This window comes from Betta splendens, chromosome 1 (assembly GCF_900634795.4).
Source record: "Betta splendens chromosome 1, fBetSpl5.4, whole genome shotgun sequence".
Classification (NCBI taxonomy): Eukaryota; Metazoa; Chordata; class Actinopteri; order Anabantiformes; family Osphronemidae; genus Betta; species Betta splendens.
The window spans coordinates 2,177,717-2,198,954 of record NC_040881.3 but is presented as its reverse complement, the minus strand read 5'-3'; the positions used below and the strand labels follow the sequence as shown (position 1 = coordinate 2,198,954).

Here is a 21,238-nt window from a genome sequence, read left to right as displayed (position 1 = left end):
CCACTAGAGGCACTGCTAAGACCCTGCTGCCTGAACTCAAATGAGCACAGTTTGTTTGCTTGTATATTTTTAGCTATAATTGTACAGTGTGTAATTTCTGTTCTTACATTAGACCTGTTTTGCTCTTTATAGGTTAGTGCTACTGTTCAGAAGTGATTGTCAGTTTCAGAGTTCGACCAGTCAGTAGTTTTACACTGTTTTCCCTGCTCTGCTTGAATTAAAGGCATCACTTGCCTCTCAACCTGGGTTCACTTTGGTACAATTCCTAACACCTGCACTCTATTCTGGTTTCACTATTAATTAGGGCTTTAAGCTAAATTGTGACAACAATGGCTTACCTTCAGATACTTCTTCTTTCTGTTTAGGTGTAGAAAAACCAGACTGGAAGGACTCTGAGAACCATAGCTTCCCTTCAGATACTTCTTTCTGTTTAAGTGTAAATAAACCAGCAGCCAATGGGGTCGTGGTGATAACTTGTCATAATGTAATTGGTGGCTCCGCAGGACAGAATAATATAAAAATGAGCCAAACCCTCAGCAGAGCAGAGACTGGAAGGACTCTGAGAACCATGGCTTCCCTTCAGATACTTCTTCTCCTGTGTATCAGTGAGTACTAGTATTACAGTATGTTTGTGTGTCTGTGAATAAATGTTGTGTTAATGAAATGAAACTTATGGATATTAGGTCACACAACAGGTCCAACCAAAATTTAAAATAAGATAAGATAAAGTGAACTTGGTTCAATCCACAGTGGAAAACTTGTTTGGCAGCGCAGCCACAAAAGAAAACAGTGAGACGCACAAACAGTCGGGAATTATAATTTTTTTGGGCATAATTGAAATCAAATATGGCTCACATCTTTTTGAAATGTATTAGTGCTTTAGACTTGTTTGTTTGTTTATTTTTCTCAGTGAAACACTTATTTGGAGTTGGACTGTTAGTATTTAAAACTAATTTATCAGAAAAACTTGAAAGCAACAGTTTCTTCATGACTGATGTCAGATTTATTAAAGTGTTGGCCTCAGTTCTTGGACCTTTTTAACAAAAGTTAAACTTACTAGTTACTAGAACATATCTACATTTAAAACATCTGCCACTGACAAATAACTTTTTCTATTTTGAAAACTCTACTCTTTCACACATTCACTCTGTACTTGGTTTTTAAGCTGTTTCAGTGAGCGCAGCTGGACATCTGCAGAAAAGAATCTACGGAGGTAGAAACTGTGAAGACAATGAGCGTCTGTACCATGTCAGACTAAGACCATATGATGGTAAACTCAATTATACCTGTGGTGGCTCTCTGATCAGTAATCGGTGGATTCTGACTGCAGCTCACTACTGGAATACGTCATGGTAAGAAAAGCACAATTTGATTTTAAAACCAGAAACATTATACAATAAAACTCACACCTAGTTTTACTTGCTCACATTTGTGAGCAAGTAAAACTAGTTGTTGTAGTTCAGTTGCTAAAAGTACTGACTGATATAAAGTCCTTAGTCATCTTTTCTGTAGCTCTGTATGGACACAAACACAAGTTTAGATTTGCACCTGCTGCTGTTTTGCATGTTCCTGTTTAATAGAACCTGCGTCTTCAAACAGTAATGGAGGATTTCTCCTCCTTGCGATGCCCCTGACCAGACTCTGACCAACCACTGCCTCCACATCAGTGTTGACAGACCATAGACACACACTGTGCCCCTCCTCAGCAGGACGTTTACAGACACATTCTGTGGTCCTCAGTGGCCTGTTTTATAAGATCACACATTTACATAATGTGGCACATTTAAAACGAATTTGGTTCCTGTAACTTTAAGTGGAAACCACCAGCTTCAGAAAGTGATCACTGTCTAATGAACAAATAGTGGTTTGGATTTAATTTATGTACACTGAAGAAAAAGGCATTATTTATCTTGATGTTTTTCACTAGTGGACAGTGAACCAGCACAACTCAAATGTGCACAGATGAAAGTTGAGGACTGTATGAACTATCAAAGACGCATACAGTGATGTAAGCCAAATGAACCATTTGGAAACTGGCTTTGTGCACAACCCCATGCAGGGTTCCCGTGTGGAGTAAGTAGACAGTGTCCATCATTTCCCGTCTACTTTTATGCATCCAGGCAAAATAATATTTACCTATATTTTTTCAGGGCGACTCTGGTGGTGGACTGGTGTACAATAAGAGGATACACGCTGTTGTGTCAGGTGGCCCTAGATGTCATAATAATAGTGGGACATTTTGGTTCTTAAAGGTCTGTCCTTACAAGCAATGGATCCAAAACACAATGAACTCACATTAAAATTTACAATAAAAGTGAGACATCTATACAAGAAACATTGCATTTTTGTCTTTTGTTCTTTTTATCTTGTTTTGTTCTTTTCCACATTAACTTATATAGAAATATTTCAGCTTCACATAAAAACATTGTTGATCTTTTTGAAAGTGCACTAAAGAGTTGTAGACAAAATCCACTATTCTCCACTTCTTTGTTAAGTCCACAATGACTCAATCCCCTTCACATATTTAACTATCTAGTTAAGAATCTAATCAGTGTAAATCTGTATGGTTGTGTATTTGCTTGTTAGGTGAACTGTTCACCATGTGCAGTACTTAGCTCTTGTAGCTCTTGCTTCACAGAAGGTGTCACTTACAGTAGTGATGATGAACAATATGTAAAATGAACCATACACTGTATTTTCCCTGAAGTGGCAAATGTGGAGTCTGACAAAAGTAAATGTTGGTAAAGAAGAAAGTTTGCAAAATGCACATGTGGAGCTCTGGAGCCAATGAGGTTGAGCTGATAAACTTTTAAGTGGAGTTATAGGGGCCACTGTAAAAAAAGGTCAGTAGAGCCTGAAGGTGAGCAATGAATTATCTGAAACAGAACCTTCTTTCTGTTTGCTGTGGATTGGTGAGTGGTCAACTTCCTCTTATGTTCAATATGTCATGTAATGTCTTAATAACCACACAATTAATAACTTCTATCTGTTTATAAAGATTTGAATGCATTGTACCATATGGCACCCTGCTCTGTCATGTACAAGACTTTCTCTCACAGGTTTCACAGAGAGTTCAGCGATGGTTCTACAGAACAGAGTCATTGGAGGTCAAAAGTGTGAGCGTCCGTATCACGTCAGACTGAGAGCCGTCAGCGCTGGTGGAGCTTCCAGCTCGTGTGGAGGCTCTCTGATCAGTAAACGCTGGGTTCTGACAGCAGCTCACTGTCTGAAGCCGGGGCGGTACGATGAATGCACGCTTCTGGTCTTTTTGAAAGGAAACATCTGTTACTCACACATACACTGTGTTTCTACAGTCCTGTAGGACCATGTTTGCAGATGTAGTCATGCATCAAGGAGCTCCAGCCCAGGAAATTAAAATTACTGCAGAAGCTGAGATCTTCACCGATAAAGACATCAACAACAACATCAGGTCACACGACATCATGTTACTGCAGCTTCCGACCCCCACTGACGTTCAGCCTGTAGCACTACCTGACTGTGAATGCAGCCCTGAAATGTGAGCATGATTTCTGACAAACAGGTCGCCAGTCCATTGAAGGGCAACACGTAGACAGACAACCACTCACACCTACGGGCAACTTAGAGTGAACAATTACCCTAATGCATGTTTTTGGGACTGTGGGAGTAGGCTGGAGAACCCGGAGAGAACCTGCAAAGAACATGCAAACTCCACACAGAAAGGCACCCGGGAAAATGAAATGGGAAAAAGGCAATCTGCTCTCCTTCTCCTTTTCCAGGCATGAGATAGCTGGGGTGGTGCAGTGTTTGGAGCACGAATAACCCACGATACGGCTTAGGAATAATCAGTTAGCTGTGAGATAGTAATTAAGAAAGTAGGCCTACCTATTTTAAAAAAAAAATTCTGAAGGTTTTGTTAATAATGGCTGGTCTCTAATAGTACTACTTTTGCAAATAAATGCCGGGGGCGTTTATTGGAGCATATACAGTATTTAATGTTGTCTGCTTTTGTATTAGTGCACAGGTTGAAGACTGAACTCATTTTGAGGCTCGTTGGTCTAGGAATGTCATTCTGGCTTTGGAGAATGATTTTCCAACCCGGAACCTCTTGCACACAAAGCAAGGCTAATACTCATTGAACAACAAGTTAAAATGAGCATTGAACAAAGAGAACACATACATGGATAGAAATTTACATGTGGGAGTGTAATATTAAAGATTTTACTGATGCACTTTTTGTGTTTCAAGTTTAGCTCTCTAAATATGTGGTTTTAAAATAAAACTTTTATTTATTCATATATGAATAAGCAGTAAGAGGAGGAGCAGCTTATTTGCTGAGGCAGACTTTAAAATGATTCCTTTTACTGTATATTTGCCCATTTCCACAGCGGCTGCAATATTCAGCAGAGGAGACGCTGTGCATGTGGTCAATGCAGAGGAACAAGCACATTAAACATCTCCGTGCGTGGCTCTGTTTCTGCTGACTCAGCGCTGGGAATGAACAGGTTCGCTCTTTCCATAAAACGAACCATCGTTCACAGTTGTCTTTAAGGAGCGAGGCTGATGTGGCATCTGTGCGTTTCATCAAATAAAACTGGCTTCTGCCTCCGATAAGCACAGTTGAACCACAGATACGTCTCCAGATGGTTACAGTGTTTCAATCAATATGAAACTATATGTTTGAGGAGAAGAAATTGTTATTATCTGTTGTAATTAGTTGAGTGATGGGTTTGCAGTCAGACTAAGAGAAACACTCTGTCGGATCCTGCTGTGAAAACAAAGTCTGGGGATGATTTCTACAGGTGTCATGTTGAGGGCAGTGTAAGAACACATGATTCTTCTGGCTCCAATGCCTCTGAGGGATGTTGTTAGCTCTGAAAGGGTCTATTACAGAGTCAGTCTGTGCCAGAGCAAGAAGGAAACGGAGACACAGAAAAGTACAGTCATTGAAAACAGTTTATGTGGAAGGTGAATGCCTTCAGACCTTTAAGGCAGATGACTGCAGCCCTGCAAGAGCCCGAAACCGCAGTGTTTGGAAGCCAATCATAGTATTCACATCTTACAGTACCAAACAAAAGTGCATGAATGCACCTCCACAACCTCCATGACAACACAAACCTCATGAGGCAGAATGTTAAAAGCTGCAACGGCGTCTCTCATTAAAACACTCCACGTTATTTAACCCATGGAGATCATGTTGAATCTATATGTGCTGATAATAAACACACTGAATGGTTTAAACAGTGAAGCTATAGGGTCTCTCTCCAGATGCACCTCTCTTTCTCTTGACTTCCAGCTGCGTTGTGAAGTACTGGCATGAAATTCCGGTGGACGTTGTCTCCGATTCTTCTTCTCACCGCCCTGAGCATCCATTGTTCTTGTGGCCCAGATATCAGGTTTCTGCTGAGAGGGTTAGTGGACACTCTGCATACTAATACGAAACAATCCTTCGCTCCTGTTAAGACAGTGACTAAAATGGAAAGAGAGCGAAGGAGAGAGGTGAGCGAACAGAGACTTGGCTTAGAGATAAAGACGGGGGGGGGGGGTGTCATTAAACGCACCCCCGGTGCTGCTGCAGTTCCTTAAATCAGCTGTCAGGTCCCCGGCCTTCACAGCGAGATAGCACCAGGGAGGAAAACAACGAGGGAGACGTGGAGCCAGATATCCAAGGACCGCAAAGGTCACAACACAATGAGTTCCCATCAAGGAGGACGGCAGAGTCAAGTGTCCACATCTAGCAGCTCATCACTGTTTAATGCTGCAGGGCGCTGGTGTCGCCACCACAGCAGGAAAACAGGAGCCTCAGTTTATGGCTGGTACACAACACACTGCACAGGCGCTCACAGCTCAGGCCTGTGGGTTAAAGGTCAAAGACTATAACACTGGTCTTCATTGTGAGGCTCAACTCCTCATCAGCTGGTTGCTGGATTAGTGCTTGAGGATGCAGGTCATTTCTGGAGCCTCATCACTTTACATTCACACACTTTCCAACATACCTTTTTTCTTTTACTTCCACCCGCAGCTGCACCTTCAGCCTGATTCAAGCTTTCCTTTTAAATCGTGATGATGAAATCATTTCATAAAACAATGTGGCATCAGCCTAAGGCTTGAGAAGAAGAAAACTGGAGAATTTAGGAAAATGCATGTAGTGTATGAGGCCGTGTCCACCCTCACTGTGAGATCACATTATTGTGTTTAATCAGTTTAGTCGCATATTCTCCAACTTTAGACTTATAAGTCTAATTCAACAATTGTGTAAAAATACAAAAATGCTACTTGCGTAATAAAAGCTACCCCCTACATCATGTCCCATTCCTGCTCTGTTTGAGATGATCACGATTATCATTGTTGGTGGAAAGGGATGAGAGCGTGATAATGAAAAGTGCAGGCAACAACAGCGGTTCAGCAAAAGCTACTGTAAGTTAGTCATAAAAGAGCTATGAAAATGTGTATTTATAGAGAAAGAAGAAAGTGACAGTTTTCCATTTTCATAAATAAACAGTTATTAATGTGATGTACATACACTGGGTATACATACTAGTATACACAACCATAAATATCTGCTGGATGAAAGTACAGGAAATCATGCAAATATAACACTTTATTTCGTTTGTCATAAGGGACATTTTTTCCACCTCTATAATCTGGATTCTCTTAATAATTACAAGTAATAATTGCACGGTCCCTGACCAGACAGAAACGTGTCCTCCCTCCACCCTCCACACACAGAGCATCAGTCTCGCCTCCCACCCCCAACCAAAGAAACATATAGCAATAACAGGCTCAGTAGAAAAACAGTCATTAGTTCCTACAGTTTGTACAAAATTCACAGATTTGTCTTGTTTGTTTGCCTTCGTTTCACTCACCGCCCACTGAACAGGCAACCAAACCGCTGTAAAATCACACTGGAAATAGATTAAAGCTTGAAAACAAGTGAACGAATGCAACAGTGAACAGTGATCCACGTGGGCCGGGCAGAAACAGCTGCTGCTGCTGCTGCAGGATCAGCGGCTTCACAGCAGCATTCACATTTCAGCGGTGTGAACGTCCGGCGCCACGCGTCACATTACAGCGTCACGGTCGACCTCTGATCTGTCACTTCACGCAGCGACACCTTCAAAACAGGCGCATGAATGTTAATAAAGATCTTGTTTGTGTCCACTGAGGCCTGAATGGTGAACGGCCAGAACCGTAACACAGAACCAGGACCAGTTCTGTTTTCCAAATGCTTTTTGTCACTCATTAATAATAATAATAAACTGGGTCTGATGTAACAAACGCAGCTTATATGTGGAGATAGTTTCAGCATTGCTTAACCTTGGGATCATTCGGGAGAGACTTGTCTTATAATGTGACATAAGACGCTGTATTTTAGGACTCATTTAAGTGGAGACGTGACGCTGCAGCAGAGAAGCAGCGTTTTGATGTGGAACCCTGTCATCTACAGGCGGCGATTACGACTGTAAATAACATTAACAAGACTTAGTGTTTCACTAATGGACCCTTGAGGCGGCAACACACACCGCACTCAACAACGGGAACGTGCTTCGCAGAATGAAGCTCTGACGATGAGGTGCTGTAGGAAAATGAAAATGTCAAAGGATTTATCCCCTGGGGAGCACGAATGAAGCAAAGTCAGTGGCAACCTGCTGTTTACAGATATCATTATCACTAGATTACTGTATATTTTTGTAGCTTCTGCGTGTGACTCTTCTGCTTTCATCCATAAAATATAAACTTTACTACTTCCTGTACGAAAACCTCTAAAACTCTAAACGCACACACACACACACACACACACACACACACACACACACACACACACACACACGGTTATATGCAGTTATGATGATCCATACAAACATATTCATGTGAATATGTTTGTATGACAAGCTTTAGTTTGTTTTTAGAAGGTTGGGTGTTTGCTGTGACAGGCCTGAACTAGAATCCTTGATCCACCCACTCTGAAGGACTGACCTACTGCCCCCACTCATGACTCCAGACATGAAAAGTGTGATGACCAGTTATTGAACACATCAGCTAACAGGCCAAATTATACATCTTGGGTTTAAAATGGCAGTACATTAGGCTGGCTGTGATTAGTACAATGGAGAAAATGAGGGGGAGGCAGGAGGACGGCAGGAGCGTGACACTGCTGGAGAACCAGCACAGATGAGCCAGGCTCAGTCAAAAGCCAGAATTAGCTTTGAAGAGACAGTTTTCCCCAAAGATGAGAAGCGGAAAGCGTGCTGATTGGTTGGGTCACAAATGATCACTCCACAGAAACTATTGTTGGTCACTAATTGCGATGGGGTCGATTGCTCAGCGACGTGAGAACACGTCCTGGATTTGTAGTCCACCAGCGTGTCACCTGGGGCCGTTGCCATGGCAACAGCTGCTCTGAAAAGGCCGATTAGGCTGATTAAGGTCATACGGCAGCTCATGAAACACAATTATATGTCTCAATATTAGAAACGCGTTGTGGGAAGGTTGAGTCCAGCTACGGTGGAGATGGGGTTCTTCTAACAAGGTGTGTGGCTTGTACCATACAACACCTGTGTGCTAAGGTGAGTCAGTTCCAAGGCTGATGATCCATCACGTCTGAACTAACACACAAACCTGAGGGATAAGGGATGAACATCTCGATTAAAGGAGCGGAAGTTTCACACCGTGTCTCAAACACATACATTGAGTCTCACTTCCACTGTGACCCAACGCCTGCGGCTTTGAATTCAAGCTGCAGCCTCTAAGTCATTTCCAAGTAAAGGAGAGAACATCTGCTCTGTGGAGACGCTCATTGTTATGTTTATGAGACTGGAGGTGGGTGACGAGTGGCCGGGGGTAATTAATCACTCTGAACGTATGTTAATTCCAGTCATGACAAATTCACACCCCCGTCCTGCATTCATGCGTCCTCCCATGATTCTATGTGCTACAAAGTGTTCACATGCTGCTGAATTGGCTGCGGACGCTCATCATCGGAAGCCTTTCTGTTGTGCTAACTGTCACATTGCTAAAATGTCACTTTACACTAAAAGTGACACATCATTTGTGGTGTGATGCAAGCGGGAAGCTGAGAGATCACATTCCACCCAGTGACATGTGGGTGATAACACTGTTAATGCAGTGACACGGCTGCTGGTCCAGCTTTGCATTTCTTATATAAACCACTGTCTGCTTCAATTTGCTCTGCATATCATGAGATCTCCTTTGTTTTCCAGGCATGGCTTGTTGTTATTGCGTGTAGTGGCTGCTTTACTATGTCCTATCTTCACACATGATTATCAATGGAAACACTGTCAAGCAGCTTTTACTCCAGTTTTTTTCTTAAAAACTTCTGGAACTATATTGTTTACATAGATTAAAGCTATCGAGCATAAAAGTTAAGACTATTGAGGTCAACTATTTGAGACGATATGTTATAACAGTAAAACAAAAAGCATATGTTCACATCCTGTGTCTAATGATAAGCTATGGGCGTGGGGCCGAGGCCCAGGTGGACGGTCGGGACCACGGAGCCCGACGCGGTTGAGGCTCGTTCCACATAAGCGTGTTTTCATTACAGCCGCAGCCTCCTCACTGTCCACTCAGAGCAAGTGGCCGTCAAAACAAGCCTCGTGTGAGACAGGAGAGGAGCACGGACCCAAACTCATGTTCAATCACTACCATTAACCATAACAGATGACACGCACCCCCCTCCAGCTTTAGGAGACAGACAAAGACAAGGCAGCGTGATGGAGACAAAGTGGGAGCCGTGGAACAGTGTTTAGAAACTGCACTCAAGCCTCTCCCTCCATCTGTGTCCAAACGGTCCCGTCCTCACTCACTGTTCAAGCTGCTCATCACAGCCGCCTCTGTCGCCTTCCATTGGAGACAGTGGACGGTGGCTGAGGGTTCGCTGCTCCCGAAGACGGCGCCGAAGGAAGACGGGGAGCGATGATCAGAACCGTACGCGTCGCTGCTCTTATTTTTACTGCTGACGCTTCTGCATTTCACTGTTCCACGTCTTCTTGCTCAGACCCGCGAACGCCTCCCTGATCTTTGGAACCTTTGGCAGCTTCAGTCGTGACCTTCTGTCGTCTCCGTTCCTCGTTAGTTTGTTTTTTAAAACTGGAATTCCAAGTCACAACCAGCCGCTCGGTCTCTGACTGCGTGGCCCATGACCCTCATTCATTCGCTCTCTAACAGCAGAGATTTGGTCGAACCCGGTCGAACCGGGCCCATTAGGTTGAGTTCAGGTCCGTAGTTTCTATTCGCTGCTGGTTTCACATCCATCTCTCTCCTTCGTCTCTCTCTTTGCCTCTTCCTTCTACTCCATTTCTTCCTTGTACTCACAGTGGTTCCTGCTGTTTTATTTACTTCTCCTTCGAGTTCCCTCCAGTGTATAAAGTACACTTACTCTATCACTTAAGTATGTGAGAGACCTGAGCGTATCAATGTGTAAGAAACGTGCAGAAACAGCGCTCAGGCAGCAACTCTGAATATGATCTGTTTTGTTTCTATGACGCTCCATCCTTTGTCTCAAACCCATTTTCAAGCCAACAGCATCTGTCTTCTGAGCTGCAGCTCAGCTTCTATGGAGCTTTTATGCAGCCGCGAGCAGCATTGAGTGGGAGTCAGAAGTTGAGAGAGCTCCCATTAGTTGTTAAGGTGAACGGGGAACGAGGCACCGGGAGGAGGCGGCCACATTCGATTCCACGCGAGGCTCCGGACCTGTCTCCCAAACCATTCCCTGTGGATTACAGATGAGCCACAGCTTCGCTTTTGGTTTAATGAGGCAGATTTACACGCGAGAGGGCTGTAAAACAGGCTGTGTTTCTCATAATACAGGTTGAGAGTTGACCGGAGCGTTCGCTTGGCTGTTTAATGAGGTAGTTTTGTAAATCACAGGCCTGTTTGCAGAAAAAAACTGAAGCCGTGATGGTATTTAATTTTTCACAGTGCAGCTTTGAAGAGCATCAGCACAGCACACGACACCAACACTGTCTCATCCAATCAAACGAATCACGGTGTGGTTGTCAGAGGAGCACACACGTTATCTCATGAGCACATAATGGGGGTGACTTCACCGCCTAAAGGGGCAATTTTCTAGAAAATCTTGTGAATTAGCCTTCATCTGTAAAAGAAACGACACTCACGTTTCATCGCGGGGAAACAGATTTGAGGAGCGCGTCCCTCCCGGCGCCGGCTGTTTGATGTTTACCTCTTTGAGGTTCTGATCCGGCACGTTTTCATGGCTGTCCACACGGGTCAACAACACACAGGAAGAAGAGGATTTGACCTGTTTGCCAGTGTGTTCACTCCAAAGCTGGGCCCGACTTCAGTTCTTTGTCCCAGTTCAAGTGAACTCCACTTATTTACTTCAGTATGAACGTGCTGTAACTTCTTCTCTGAGTCCGAATGCGTCCTCTGTGTCTCGCTCTCTGTCTCTGCTCCAGTTCATCCTCTTATGCCGTCTAATTGATAGACGCTGGTGTGTTTTTTACATTAACAGTCCTCTGTGCTGCCTGTAGCAATAAGGTCTGTGCGTGTTTGAGTGTAAACGTGCCCTCACGCTGCAGCGATAACTACAATCCTGCATCCTGTACTTCCACTACCTCACTCCTGCAAAGTGTTAGGAGGCAATTAACAAAGGCTTGTTTTCTTATCTGCTACCTAGCAACCTGACTGTTCCACCCGTCGCTCACGGCAACCGCTGCTGCGGCCTGTAATCGCTGAGCAACCGAGGACCTGTGACATTCACCCACAATGCTGAGAGGAGCAAAATCAAATGTAACAAAAAATGTAAATGTAAACAGATGTTTAGATGTTTTTAGAATAAAATGATACATGAAACAATACAGGTTCCACATTAGACCCTTAAATCTAAATCAGAGGGCACATAGCTCAGGAGGATCAATGGATCGTCCTGGGAAACAATTTAACTCAATGTGTAACGTCCTCTTTGAAGGATTCACTAAATATGAGCTGGGGTCAGTTTTAAAAAGCTGACATTCTGCTCCAACATTTAACACCAGACATTCTGAGGCATCTTATCTCCAAAGTCATCTCTAAAACATCAGTGGAAATAATTATGCTGTTAAAAAAGGAAATGAGCTTTAAAGTACGTGAAGAGCAGGCAGAAGCACCGAGTCACACAGCGAGTCTGAGTAAGTGCCCAGACCTCAGACCCAAGCGATCTGGAGACAGGATGTCAGGATGTGTCAGATGCAGCTCGGAGGCTGACGGCTGCATCGATCGCACTGTACGCTCACTGTTCACTTAGGGAAAGCGGACGCGACAAACTCTCACGCCGCATTAACCGTTGTCGTTGGAATGAAACCTCAGGAATTCACATTAACATCACTCATGGTCTCTCCATCCAGACAAACCCCTGCTTTAAACGCACGGCCCACTCCGTGCCTCAGGATTTGCAGAGCGTTTGCTCCAGGGAGCCGTTTTCCAGAGGTTCTGTTCAAAGCAGCTACTATTTAAGTGATGCTCTCACTGCTGATCTAATATTTGATTGTTCTGGTCAGTATCTGGGACATTGGTGCCTCTGACACTAGAGAGCATGAGAGAGCCTCCATCCAGCAGATTAACTAGAAACTCCTTCACAGTGATGTGTTTCAAGGTCATTGTGACAGAGGGATTAGTGCGACCTGTGGAGCCCAACCAGCACCGACTCCACGGCGCTTCAGTCTGGGCCTCATTGTGTGAGACAAGCGCCACTGAACCTCTTTCCTTCGCTCTTAGTCACCAGCACTGTGTGGGTGACCCCTACTCGGTGCACTGGTTGTACAAATGCAGGCAAAGCCAAGCTGCAGGGCTGGTTACACCCAGACTGCTCCAGGGCCTCTGGTCAACATGGAGAACAGAGAGAGAGGGAGCTGGAGGATTCTTTGTCCACTGTACATGTCTTTGTGTCATGCATAAATGAATAGCTGCGTAGTTGCAGCACTGTTGGTGCAGGTGAAGGCAGACAGCTACAGTGCAGTAGGTACAGCACCAGCTCCTCATAAGATCCACGTTCATCCCATCGCTTCCATTCTGGACTGTTTACCAAGCAGGTAGCGTGCCATTACAAAGTCAGCTTGTTTTACAGAGAGAGAGAGTGGGCGCTCTTACATGAGTGAGTGACAGCGGGTGAGTGAAAGTGCACAGCCTTATTGGAAAGCCCTGCAGACCCAACGGCAGATTAATTAGAAATTCTTCAGATATCCAGGCTCTGCTGTCACTCCTGCGATAGAGCAGACCTTCACTGCAAAATCCCTCAATCCCAGGCACACACACACACACACGCACACACACACACACGCACGCACACACGCACGCACACACACACACACGCACGCACACACACACACACACACACACACACACACACACATACACAGGCACACACACACAGGCAGGCACACACACACACACACACACACGCAGACACACACACACACGCACGCGCACACATGCACGCACGCACACACGCACGCGCACGCACGCATGCACCCACACTACGAACGTGGTTGGTGTCCACATGAGGATGCACTAATGCAGAGCTGCACAGTCAGATGCCACAGGTTTTTAAAAGCAGCTAAGACGTGTGAACATGCGTTTACTCGGTTATTATTCAAGAAGCAGAGCAGGTTTGATCTTGGAAAAGGACACTCACACCATCCTGCTGATATTCCTCTGTCTCTCCCTAAGAGGGACCGCGAAACAAGGTCCTTGAAAAGGCCAGCGCTGACAACAGCTTCAGTGTGACAGGCATATTATCGGCTCTCAAGGTGGCTGTGGAGATTGTGTATAATCTCCTGGGTGTGTGTGAGTCTGACCAAAGCCTGAAGTGAATAAAACATGAATATTCTGTATATTTGTCTTATGCAATGAGATGTTTGAAAACCTTATGTCACTATTATTACTAGTTGTAAATTGGAAGTCAGACCGATCAGAGGGAGCCGTGACAGCTATAAATATGACATTCACAAGAAACACTATCATTGTAACATACACAAACATAACAAGATTAGAACAGATTGTAAAAGTTCAAAAGATCAAAAAACACCAAAAGTCGAGAAAAGGAGACAAAAATCCAGCAGAAAAAAACAAAGCAGTTCATTTCTACAGATGCTTGGTTCCGCTCCACCTGCACATGAAACTCGCCGTTTGGGCACTTGAAGACCGTTTGTGTCTGTAAACGTGGATAAAAATATTACGTCCACATTTTGTGTAGGCAGGTGTGAACGTGTTGTGTTTGTGTGAACAGAGTATAAATGTGTGTGTTTTATCAATATACTGTGTTATGGGTAGGACGCTATATGCTGCTTGTGTTCTTACGCTTCATGTTCATATAGTGTTACTCTAATCTAATCAAACACGTACAGTATATTCATTGATTCTCTACATTTGTGTGTGTGTGTGTGTGTGTGTGTGTGTGTGTGTGTGTGTGTGTGTGTGTGTGTGTGTGTGTGTGTGTGTGTGTGTGCGTGTGTGTGTGTGTGTGTGTGTGTTTGTCACAGTTGGCCACCGGTAGATACTCCTCCACGTTTGTTGTCGGTTTCGCTCCCTCCGTCAGTCTCTCTCCTTCCATCGACCGCGAGTCGAAGGATCAATAGATCAGGTCAACCCACAAATGAATCAACAGACTAATAACTCAGTCACAACAGCAGATAACACTGTTTTGCAGTGAAAGCCCAGTTCTGCTTCCTCTTTAGAGCTAGTAAAACTAGCCAGGGCCAAGGTCAATTGGTCGTGGAGCGCAGGAGGTTAAGGCATTGAATTCACTGTGTAGCTCTAAGTTAGAAACTAATAAATCACTCAGGGACATAACATGCCCTAAAAGCAGCTTCTAAAAAAATACTATTTAGAGGAAGCTGTTTAGAGCTTCAGCATTTTACGGTAGAAAAACTCTAAACTTAAGAGTTTTTCATGAAGTTAGAAAATACCAATGTATTCACTGTGTCTCACTGTAAACCATGAAGGAAGCCTCGTCTGCTGTGGTTGAACTAATCGATAGACAGCTCTCATACCGTAGGTAGTTTGACTAGTTGCACTCAGTTACTGCGACTCTGGACGGTTTGTAGCTCATTTAACAAACCTCCTTGTTTGTATCTGTGACGTTGTGTCGCTCTGGATTTCACCTGAATGGAACGTGCACAGATGAGCCGTTCAAGCCGTTCCTTGCCGTGTGCAAACTGCCTCCAGCAACTTCTGGGAACCCAGTGATCTAAATGATTAGGACCCAGGTTGTGGACCCGTCCGTCGGACCGAGACTCCAGCATTTCTGTACGGCCTGAGTTCAACGTCTGCGTCAGCCTCCTGGAGGTCTGGCTCTGCTTGTGAGGATTAGCGACAGGCCACAACTGCTAACCTGCTTTAGCGCTGTCGTCCTGTGCCATAATTAGATTTACATATTCAGCAGTTTTGTTGTGTCTATAAGGCATGAGAGAAAGTTAAATGTAGACTTCAAAAAACAAAATACACGATAAATCTTCAATTCCAGCGGAATTTAATGGACTGTAAATTAGTCCTGGCCAGACTTTTGTAGCCCTATAGTGGAAAGCAGGACTGTCCATCCATTCAATTGCACCAACCTGCAGATTTTAAATGTATCTGATGTAAAATATTATTTTACATGTTTACAACATAAATATATTACTCTGTTTAGCAGAATGCACAACTCTGTTAGGGGAGATAAATATAGAGCAAAGACCTTAAAGTAAAATTACTTTCATCACAATTTCTTACTGGTTTTTGTGGAAAGAGACAAAAAGTAGTTGATCAGCATCTGCAGCATTACTCCTCTAAGTGGGAAAACCACACAATGCTTTAATGTGGATAATATAACGACTGGGTCTGTGTACTTACTACAGACCTCATATAGATACCAATATCTAATTAATCAGGAACGAACAGGCCCGACTGCCATCCCAATGGAACTAGACGGCTATAGTTCCTCTGTCAGAGTTCACAGGAAGAGCAGACACAACTCCAAAGGGAGGCAATCAGATGTGATTTTCCATGTCTATTGATTTGTGTTTTTCAATAAGCCTGAACTTAAGAAACTCACTGAAGTGAAATGAGAAACCAAACTTGTGTAGCAATGAGTCCCAGAGGCAGCCGGTGATATTATCTAGAACAGTGTAAAATGCCCAGGAGTTAGTTCAAGACATATGGAAACTATCTGTCTAGTTCTTTCAGATTCATTAAAACCCTGTTGCCTTCTCACTACAGCTGCTCTGCCCTCGGTACCTGTTAATCTGCAAGACCATAATCCTGACAGTGTCTTGTGTTTTATGGCATTAGACCCTCTGTGACCCCACCTGGGGAAAAGATGCCCAGAGAATGGCTGGACTGGTTCTGTTCACTGTACCTAATGCAATGTATTTCTTGGATTCAGCTCTGGACAGAAACCTCTCAAGTTTTTGTGATGTTGACATGAATTGTTATGTACAGTAATGCTGTCAGGAGCATCACTCACCATTGCTAAGTGGCTGTTTTGGAGAGAAGACACCCAGGCAGTCACAGGGATACAGTGTCTGTACATCCATCAGTCTTGTGTATTGTGGCCCATAAGAACTAGAATCAGGGAATCAAAGCCCCTGCTATCATCTGAAAAAAAAATTACACAATGAAGCCTACAGTATATAGCCAGTGTGTTAGTTGATGAGAAGGAGCAAGGCTTGGTCACTGGATGAACTGTGTTGTAACAGGTATCCACTGTGTTGGTAACCTGAACTTGTACAAACAGAACAGAGCAGAAAAAAGGAAAAACAATCAAAGAGCGACTTTTCCGCCTTCGCTCGCTGCCCCTGCTGTCATGTCCCACGCATCTCTGCATTGCTTTCTCAGGCTTAGCTTTTAGCATCTTGCAGTAAAGCAGTAGAGTTAAACACACGCACAAAGACCACTGGGCTGGACAGAAATGAATAATGTGGACACACTGTGCTTATGAATAACTAAGCTAATGTTATTCCTTAAGGCCTTGAGGGTGTGAGCAGGTAACCTCCGCTCGATTCTCTGTCCTTTCAAATGAAGTCATTATTTTTAAAAAGCTTCCACCGCTGCATAGCCTGTGGTGGTAATCTAGAACTAATTGATTAGTGATTCCTTGGACCTAACATACAGGGGAGCTGCCAGCTGATTATGAGCAAAAAGCCAGAATAGATCAGGGCTTTATAAAAGTAAAGGTTCACCAATTAGAAGCCTAAGGGGATTGTCCTGTATGCCCTCCAACCCCCATAACATTCTGGTAGCTGAAGAGCAGCGATGCACCTTTGACTTCCCACTTTGAAGCCTACTGGGCTGTTGGTGGCTCCTTATGCGTCATATAGAACGTAGAGAGGTCGTTACTAGTCACGCTCACAGGCCTGAAATTGAGATTACACACATCTAACAAAATCTCCTCTTCTCCTTGTTACTAACCTCAAAAGGGTTAGTCTCCTTTACATCCCCCACACCTGATTCAAATAGACGGGTCAAAGTGACTCACCTCAGCCTGCTCATAATCTGTCCTGGTGAAGCATGAATCTGATTTCAGTTACTCTAAAGCCATATTTCCAGGCAGAAATGAGACATGGACTATCGTTAAATATCTAATGGGCACAAGTGGGACAGAATGGAAGATAGAAGCCATCATTAATTTCAATCAGGCGTTGAGTCTGCCAGAGTTAATAATATCAGCCGTGTCTTGTGACCTCAGATGATGATGCAACATCAACCTCAGTAAACCACTCGTTAATTTAGCCCAGTAGGTTGGACAAAGGTGGAGGGCAGGAGAACCGTGGTGGGGGACGACTTAATTAGCCAAGTCAAAAGGCGGTTTCTGCATCTTAAATTCTGATGTATCACAGCAGACCAAGAAAGATCAGGATGCCATCGATGAGGAGGGGATCTTTGTGTGAGAGCAGGAAACACCACAAATCAGTAGTTCATGGGTCCAGAAATAAACAAATAACGAAGCTGCGTCTGTTCTGCATGTGGGGCATCAGGATGGGAGTGAGCATGTGCCATGAGTGTGTCACATTTGGTCTGTGCACCAAACCTTGCTCCTGTTTGCTTAAATATGTTTCATTGTGGCAGCATTAATTCAGCTCACAATCCTTAATAAGATAACCAACAATTTGAATATCGCTCATGTCTTGCTCAGTGGAACAATCATATTCTCAGTTTATGATGGAAAGGCAAATAAACATAATGAAAAACTTGTTGAATCATTCCTGCCGAGGGCACTTTGGTCCAAACAAGCTCCCACCCAGAGCAGAGCAGGGTCATGGCAAACACACTGAGTGGGGAGTCGTCCAGAGTACGTTCCCCCAGGCCTTCACACCATTTACCTTCCACTTTATCTCACCACGTAGCGCAGGGCCCAGCTGACATATTTGAAGTTTTTTTGCAGCCATGCCTGGAGCCGATACGTCTCGAGCTGAAAGTGCGCTCAACCCTATCTTGTCTCCCTCTCAAAGTAAGATGCAGCTACAGCAAACCTCTAACCTGCTCCCAATCTGCCGCTGTAGCTAAATGTGATAACCAGGTTCATTAAAATAGGAGCTAACACGCATCGCGCCAACCTGCACAACACACCTTGAAGTAATTTCACCATGACTTGAGCTATTGAAATGCAAATGTACTACTGCATTGCTTCTGCTTATCAAAGGAAATGTGCTACACCTGTAAATAAGAAATGGGTGAGGAGACAAATGCGCCTGCGGGTCTTGAAAGGGTTTATTTCTCGCTACCTGGATCGGCAGGTAAGCAGGGCCAAGCACCCGCACGCACAGACGCATGCAAAGCATCTGCACCACGTTATCAACTCTGCTGTCATGAAGAAGACAGAGAATAATAAACCCCTCAGCCCTGCGATCGCACACGCATGATCAATCACAACAGTTTTTACAAACACTGCAGTACATACTGTACAAGACTAAACATATGTAGCTTTGAATCAATAACCATCACTGATGCACGACTCCTGCATGTAGTCTTGCACTGGCTAGATTCCAAGAGAACAATTAGACACATAAGTATCCCTTAATGTTCCCTCCGAAAGAGGGAGATTCAGGCTATTCTAAAACAAGCGTGCATAATTCCTCATCCTGCACCCTCATTAACTCTGTAAATGATGTTTCTATAGGCGAGCAGGTGTTGGCAGTGCCACGGAATTATTGTTTTGTAAATGGTGGTTTGATGGGATTAGAGAAAGAGGGATGGGGCTTAAATCATGAGTTGGGCTGCTTCTGCTGAGATAGCTGAGCTACAGTGTGCCAGTTATGAGGTAGAAGGCATTTGCTTGCTCAGTAGAAATAACTCGGAGGGTTTCTGGAAGTGTGAGAGGACCAAAGTGCCCAGTGTGAGACAGCCTGGTGACCAGTTGGACTCTTATTATTTGTTACTCAGTATTATAGCCATTCGTGAAAATGACTTTTAAATGTCAGTGAATAATCACAAAATCAATTTTAAAATCGGAGGAAATTCCTCTTTACCCTCAGGTCCAGCAGTACAATGGTCCATTTCACTCAAACCTCAGAGCAAACATTGTCCATCTTGCTACATGAACATCTTTTCCCTTTATTAGTCTGCTGTTGGCCTCCGACCACACAATCTGCATCATATCTGCTTCGACAGCTCACAGCTTCTGCTGGGCAGACACCCCCTTCCAGTAGTCCAAAATGTCGTGAAGGTCCTCGTCCTTCGCAAACTGCACTTTCTTTCGCAGGGCGTGGCCAGCTGCTATGTAAGACGCTTCCTCTCTGGGGCTCTTCTTGTAAGGCCGGAATCGCTCCCAAATTCGCAGTGTGCTCTCAGACGAGTATTCTGGACTGGAGGAGTAGCCAGAGTTGTAGTTGTGGTGACGAGAAGGGGAGAGCTGGGAGTAGGCTGCTGTGGCATCCCTTTTGGAGCGTCCCAGTGGCTTGAGGAATGAGGCCTTTTGGGCCTGTGTAGGTGACTCGCTGCCACCCTCGTAATAGAGTGCAGGGAAGGAGTGGCGGTGCTCAGAGCTGTGGTAGTCTGGCTGAACCTCCAAATGGTGCTGCTGTTGCCCAGAGCCCACTGCCCCTCCTCCCCTCCCATTATCACAGCCCATTCCTGCCCCATTTATGCTAACTCCTCCGCCATTTATGTTCCCTATCCCATTCCCATTGCAGCCCCCTCCTCCTCCACTTCCACCCCCTCCTCCACAACCCACGGGGCTGCTCTTTTCTGTGGGGTACTTTGGGGGATCACTGCGTTGCTCAGGAATGTCAACGCTATACACCCTTGCGCTCTTGACAGAGCCTGCAGCTGGGGTACAGCGGTTCTTCACCACAGCTGTGTCTGCACTTAGTTGCCTCTGAAGAGGTCGAACTGCATTGGCTGGCGGTGGGTCACGGTAAGGAGGGGAGAGGAACCCCCCACCACTGATGCCAGGTCGCTCAGACAGGGGCATAACCAGTGGCACTGGGGCCATGGAAGGTGGGTGAGGCTGCTGATGTAACTGAGCATGTGGCTGAGCATGAGCATGAGGATGAGACTGGGGGTGAGGTTTTGAATGTACCTTTGGAGAGGAGGCCATGATCTGATCTCCAGGGGGGCAAGCGGAGAGGGGCAGAAGGTTCCGAGGGAGGGACGCGATGCAAGCTGGAGACTGAGAGGAGGACACAGAGCTGGTATTGTCAGCTGTGGTCACAACATTAGCAGATGCATCCAGCTTCAGGGCATCGATGCAGTTGTTGATAATCTGATTCACTTTATCCACCTCCTTGGCAATAGTGGAGATCTCTGATGCTGAGCCACGGCCATCATCATCTGAATCCTCCCCAGCCTCTGTTCCATTCTCAGCCCCACTTCGCATATCCACAACTACTTCGCCTCCTACCCCAGCTCCTCCAGCTGCCAGTCCGCCCTCCCGGCCATCCCCTGTCACTCCCACCGTTCTCACATCCATGTAGTTGCTTTTGCCACCCATTGCCTCGGAGAAAGCCGTCGCCATTTTTTCCACCTGTGGCAAAGTGGAAAGGCGGGAAGAACTAGTGTTGGCTGAGCCGTGGAGCATGCCTGTGCTTGAGGAGGCAGATGGAGGCAACTTGCCTCCAGATCCTCCTGAATGGTGGTGCGGGTGGTGGGCCTGCTCCTGGAGACGCTGCATGGCCCCTTGGTCATTGGTCACCGCTGCAGCTGCCTCTGGGCCGTACCTGAGGAATGAGATATTGGACAGACATTTTTATTATCTAATGTCACAAGAATGTGCAACCACATTACTGCTTTCTAAGCATTTAGACTCTTTATATTCTGCATCAGTAAT

The 21,238-nt window shown here is 44.9% G+C and overlaps 2 protein-coding genes across 5 annotated transcripts in view; one reads left to right on the top strand and one right to left on the bottom strand.

Annotated features, from left to right (window-relative positions):
• The first annotated feature begins 477 nt into the window (after positions 1–477).
• LOC121201851 (kallikrein 1-related peptidase b11-like) lies at positions 478–3,521 on the top strand. Its single transcript, XM_041068536.2, has 4 exons — positions 478–605; positions 1,166–1,352; positions 3,010–3,240; positions 3,323–3,521. The coding sequence occupies exons 1-4, from the start codon at positions 521–523 to the stop codon at positions 3,519–3,521; spliced, it is 702 nt and encodes a 233-aa protein (XP_040924470.2). The 5' UTR covers positions 478–520.
• A 2,936-nt stretch (positions 3,522–6,457) lies between these two features.
• The window catches only part of LOC114861057 (protein phosphatase 1 regulatory subunit 29-like), a 134,802-nt gene continuing 120,021 nt past the window's right edge, over positions 6,458–21,238 (bottom strand). For all 4 annotated transcript variants that reach the window (XM_029160046.3, XM_029160054.3, XM_055506773.1 and 1 more), the window contains one exon: positions 6,458–21,128. In XM_029160046.3, the coding sequence (XP_029015879.1) occupies positions 19,583–21,128 (1,546 nt within the window). In that variant the 3' untranslated portion in view covers positions 6,458–19,582. The remainder of the gene's footprint in view (positions 21,129–21,238) is intronic.

Coding starts and splice junctions, on each gene's coding strand:
- LOC121201851 (XM_041068536.2), top strand. CDS start 521: ATGAGCCAAACCCTCAGCAGAGCAGAGACTGGAAGGACTCTGAGAACC. Junction 606..1,165: donor ACTTCTTCTCCTGTGTATCA/GTGAGTACTAGT, acceptor TTGGTTTTTAAG/CTGTTTCAGTGAGCGCAGCT. Junction 1,353..3,009: donor CACTACTGGAATACGTCATG/GTAAGAAAAGCA, acceptor GATTTGAATGCA/TTGTACCATATGGCACCCTG.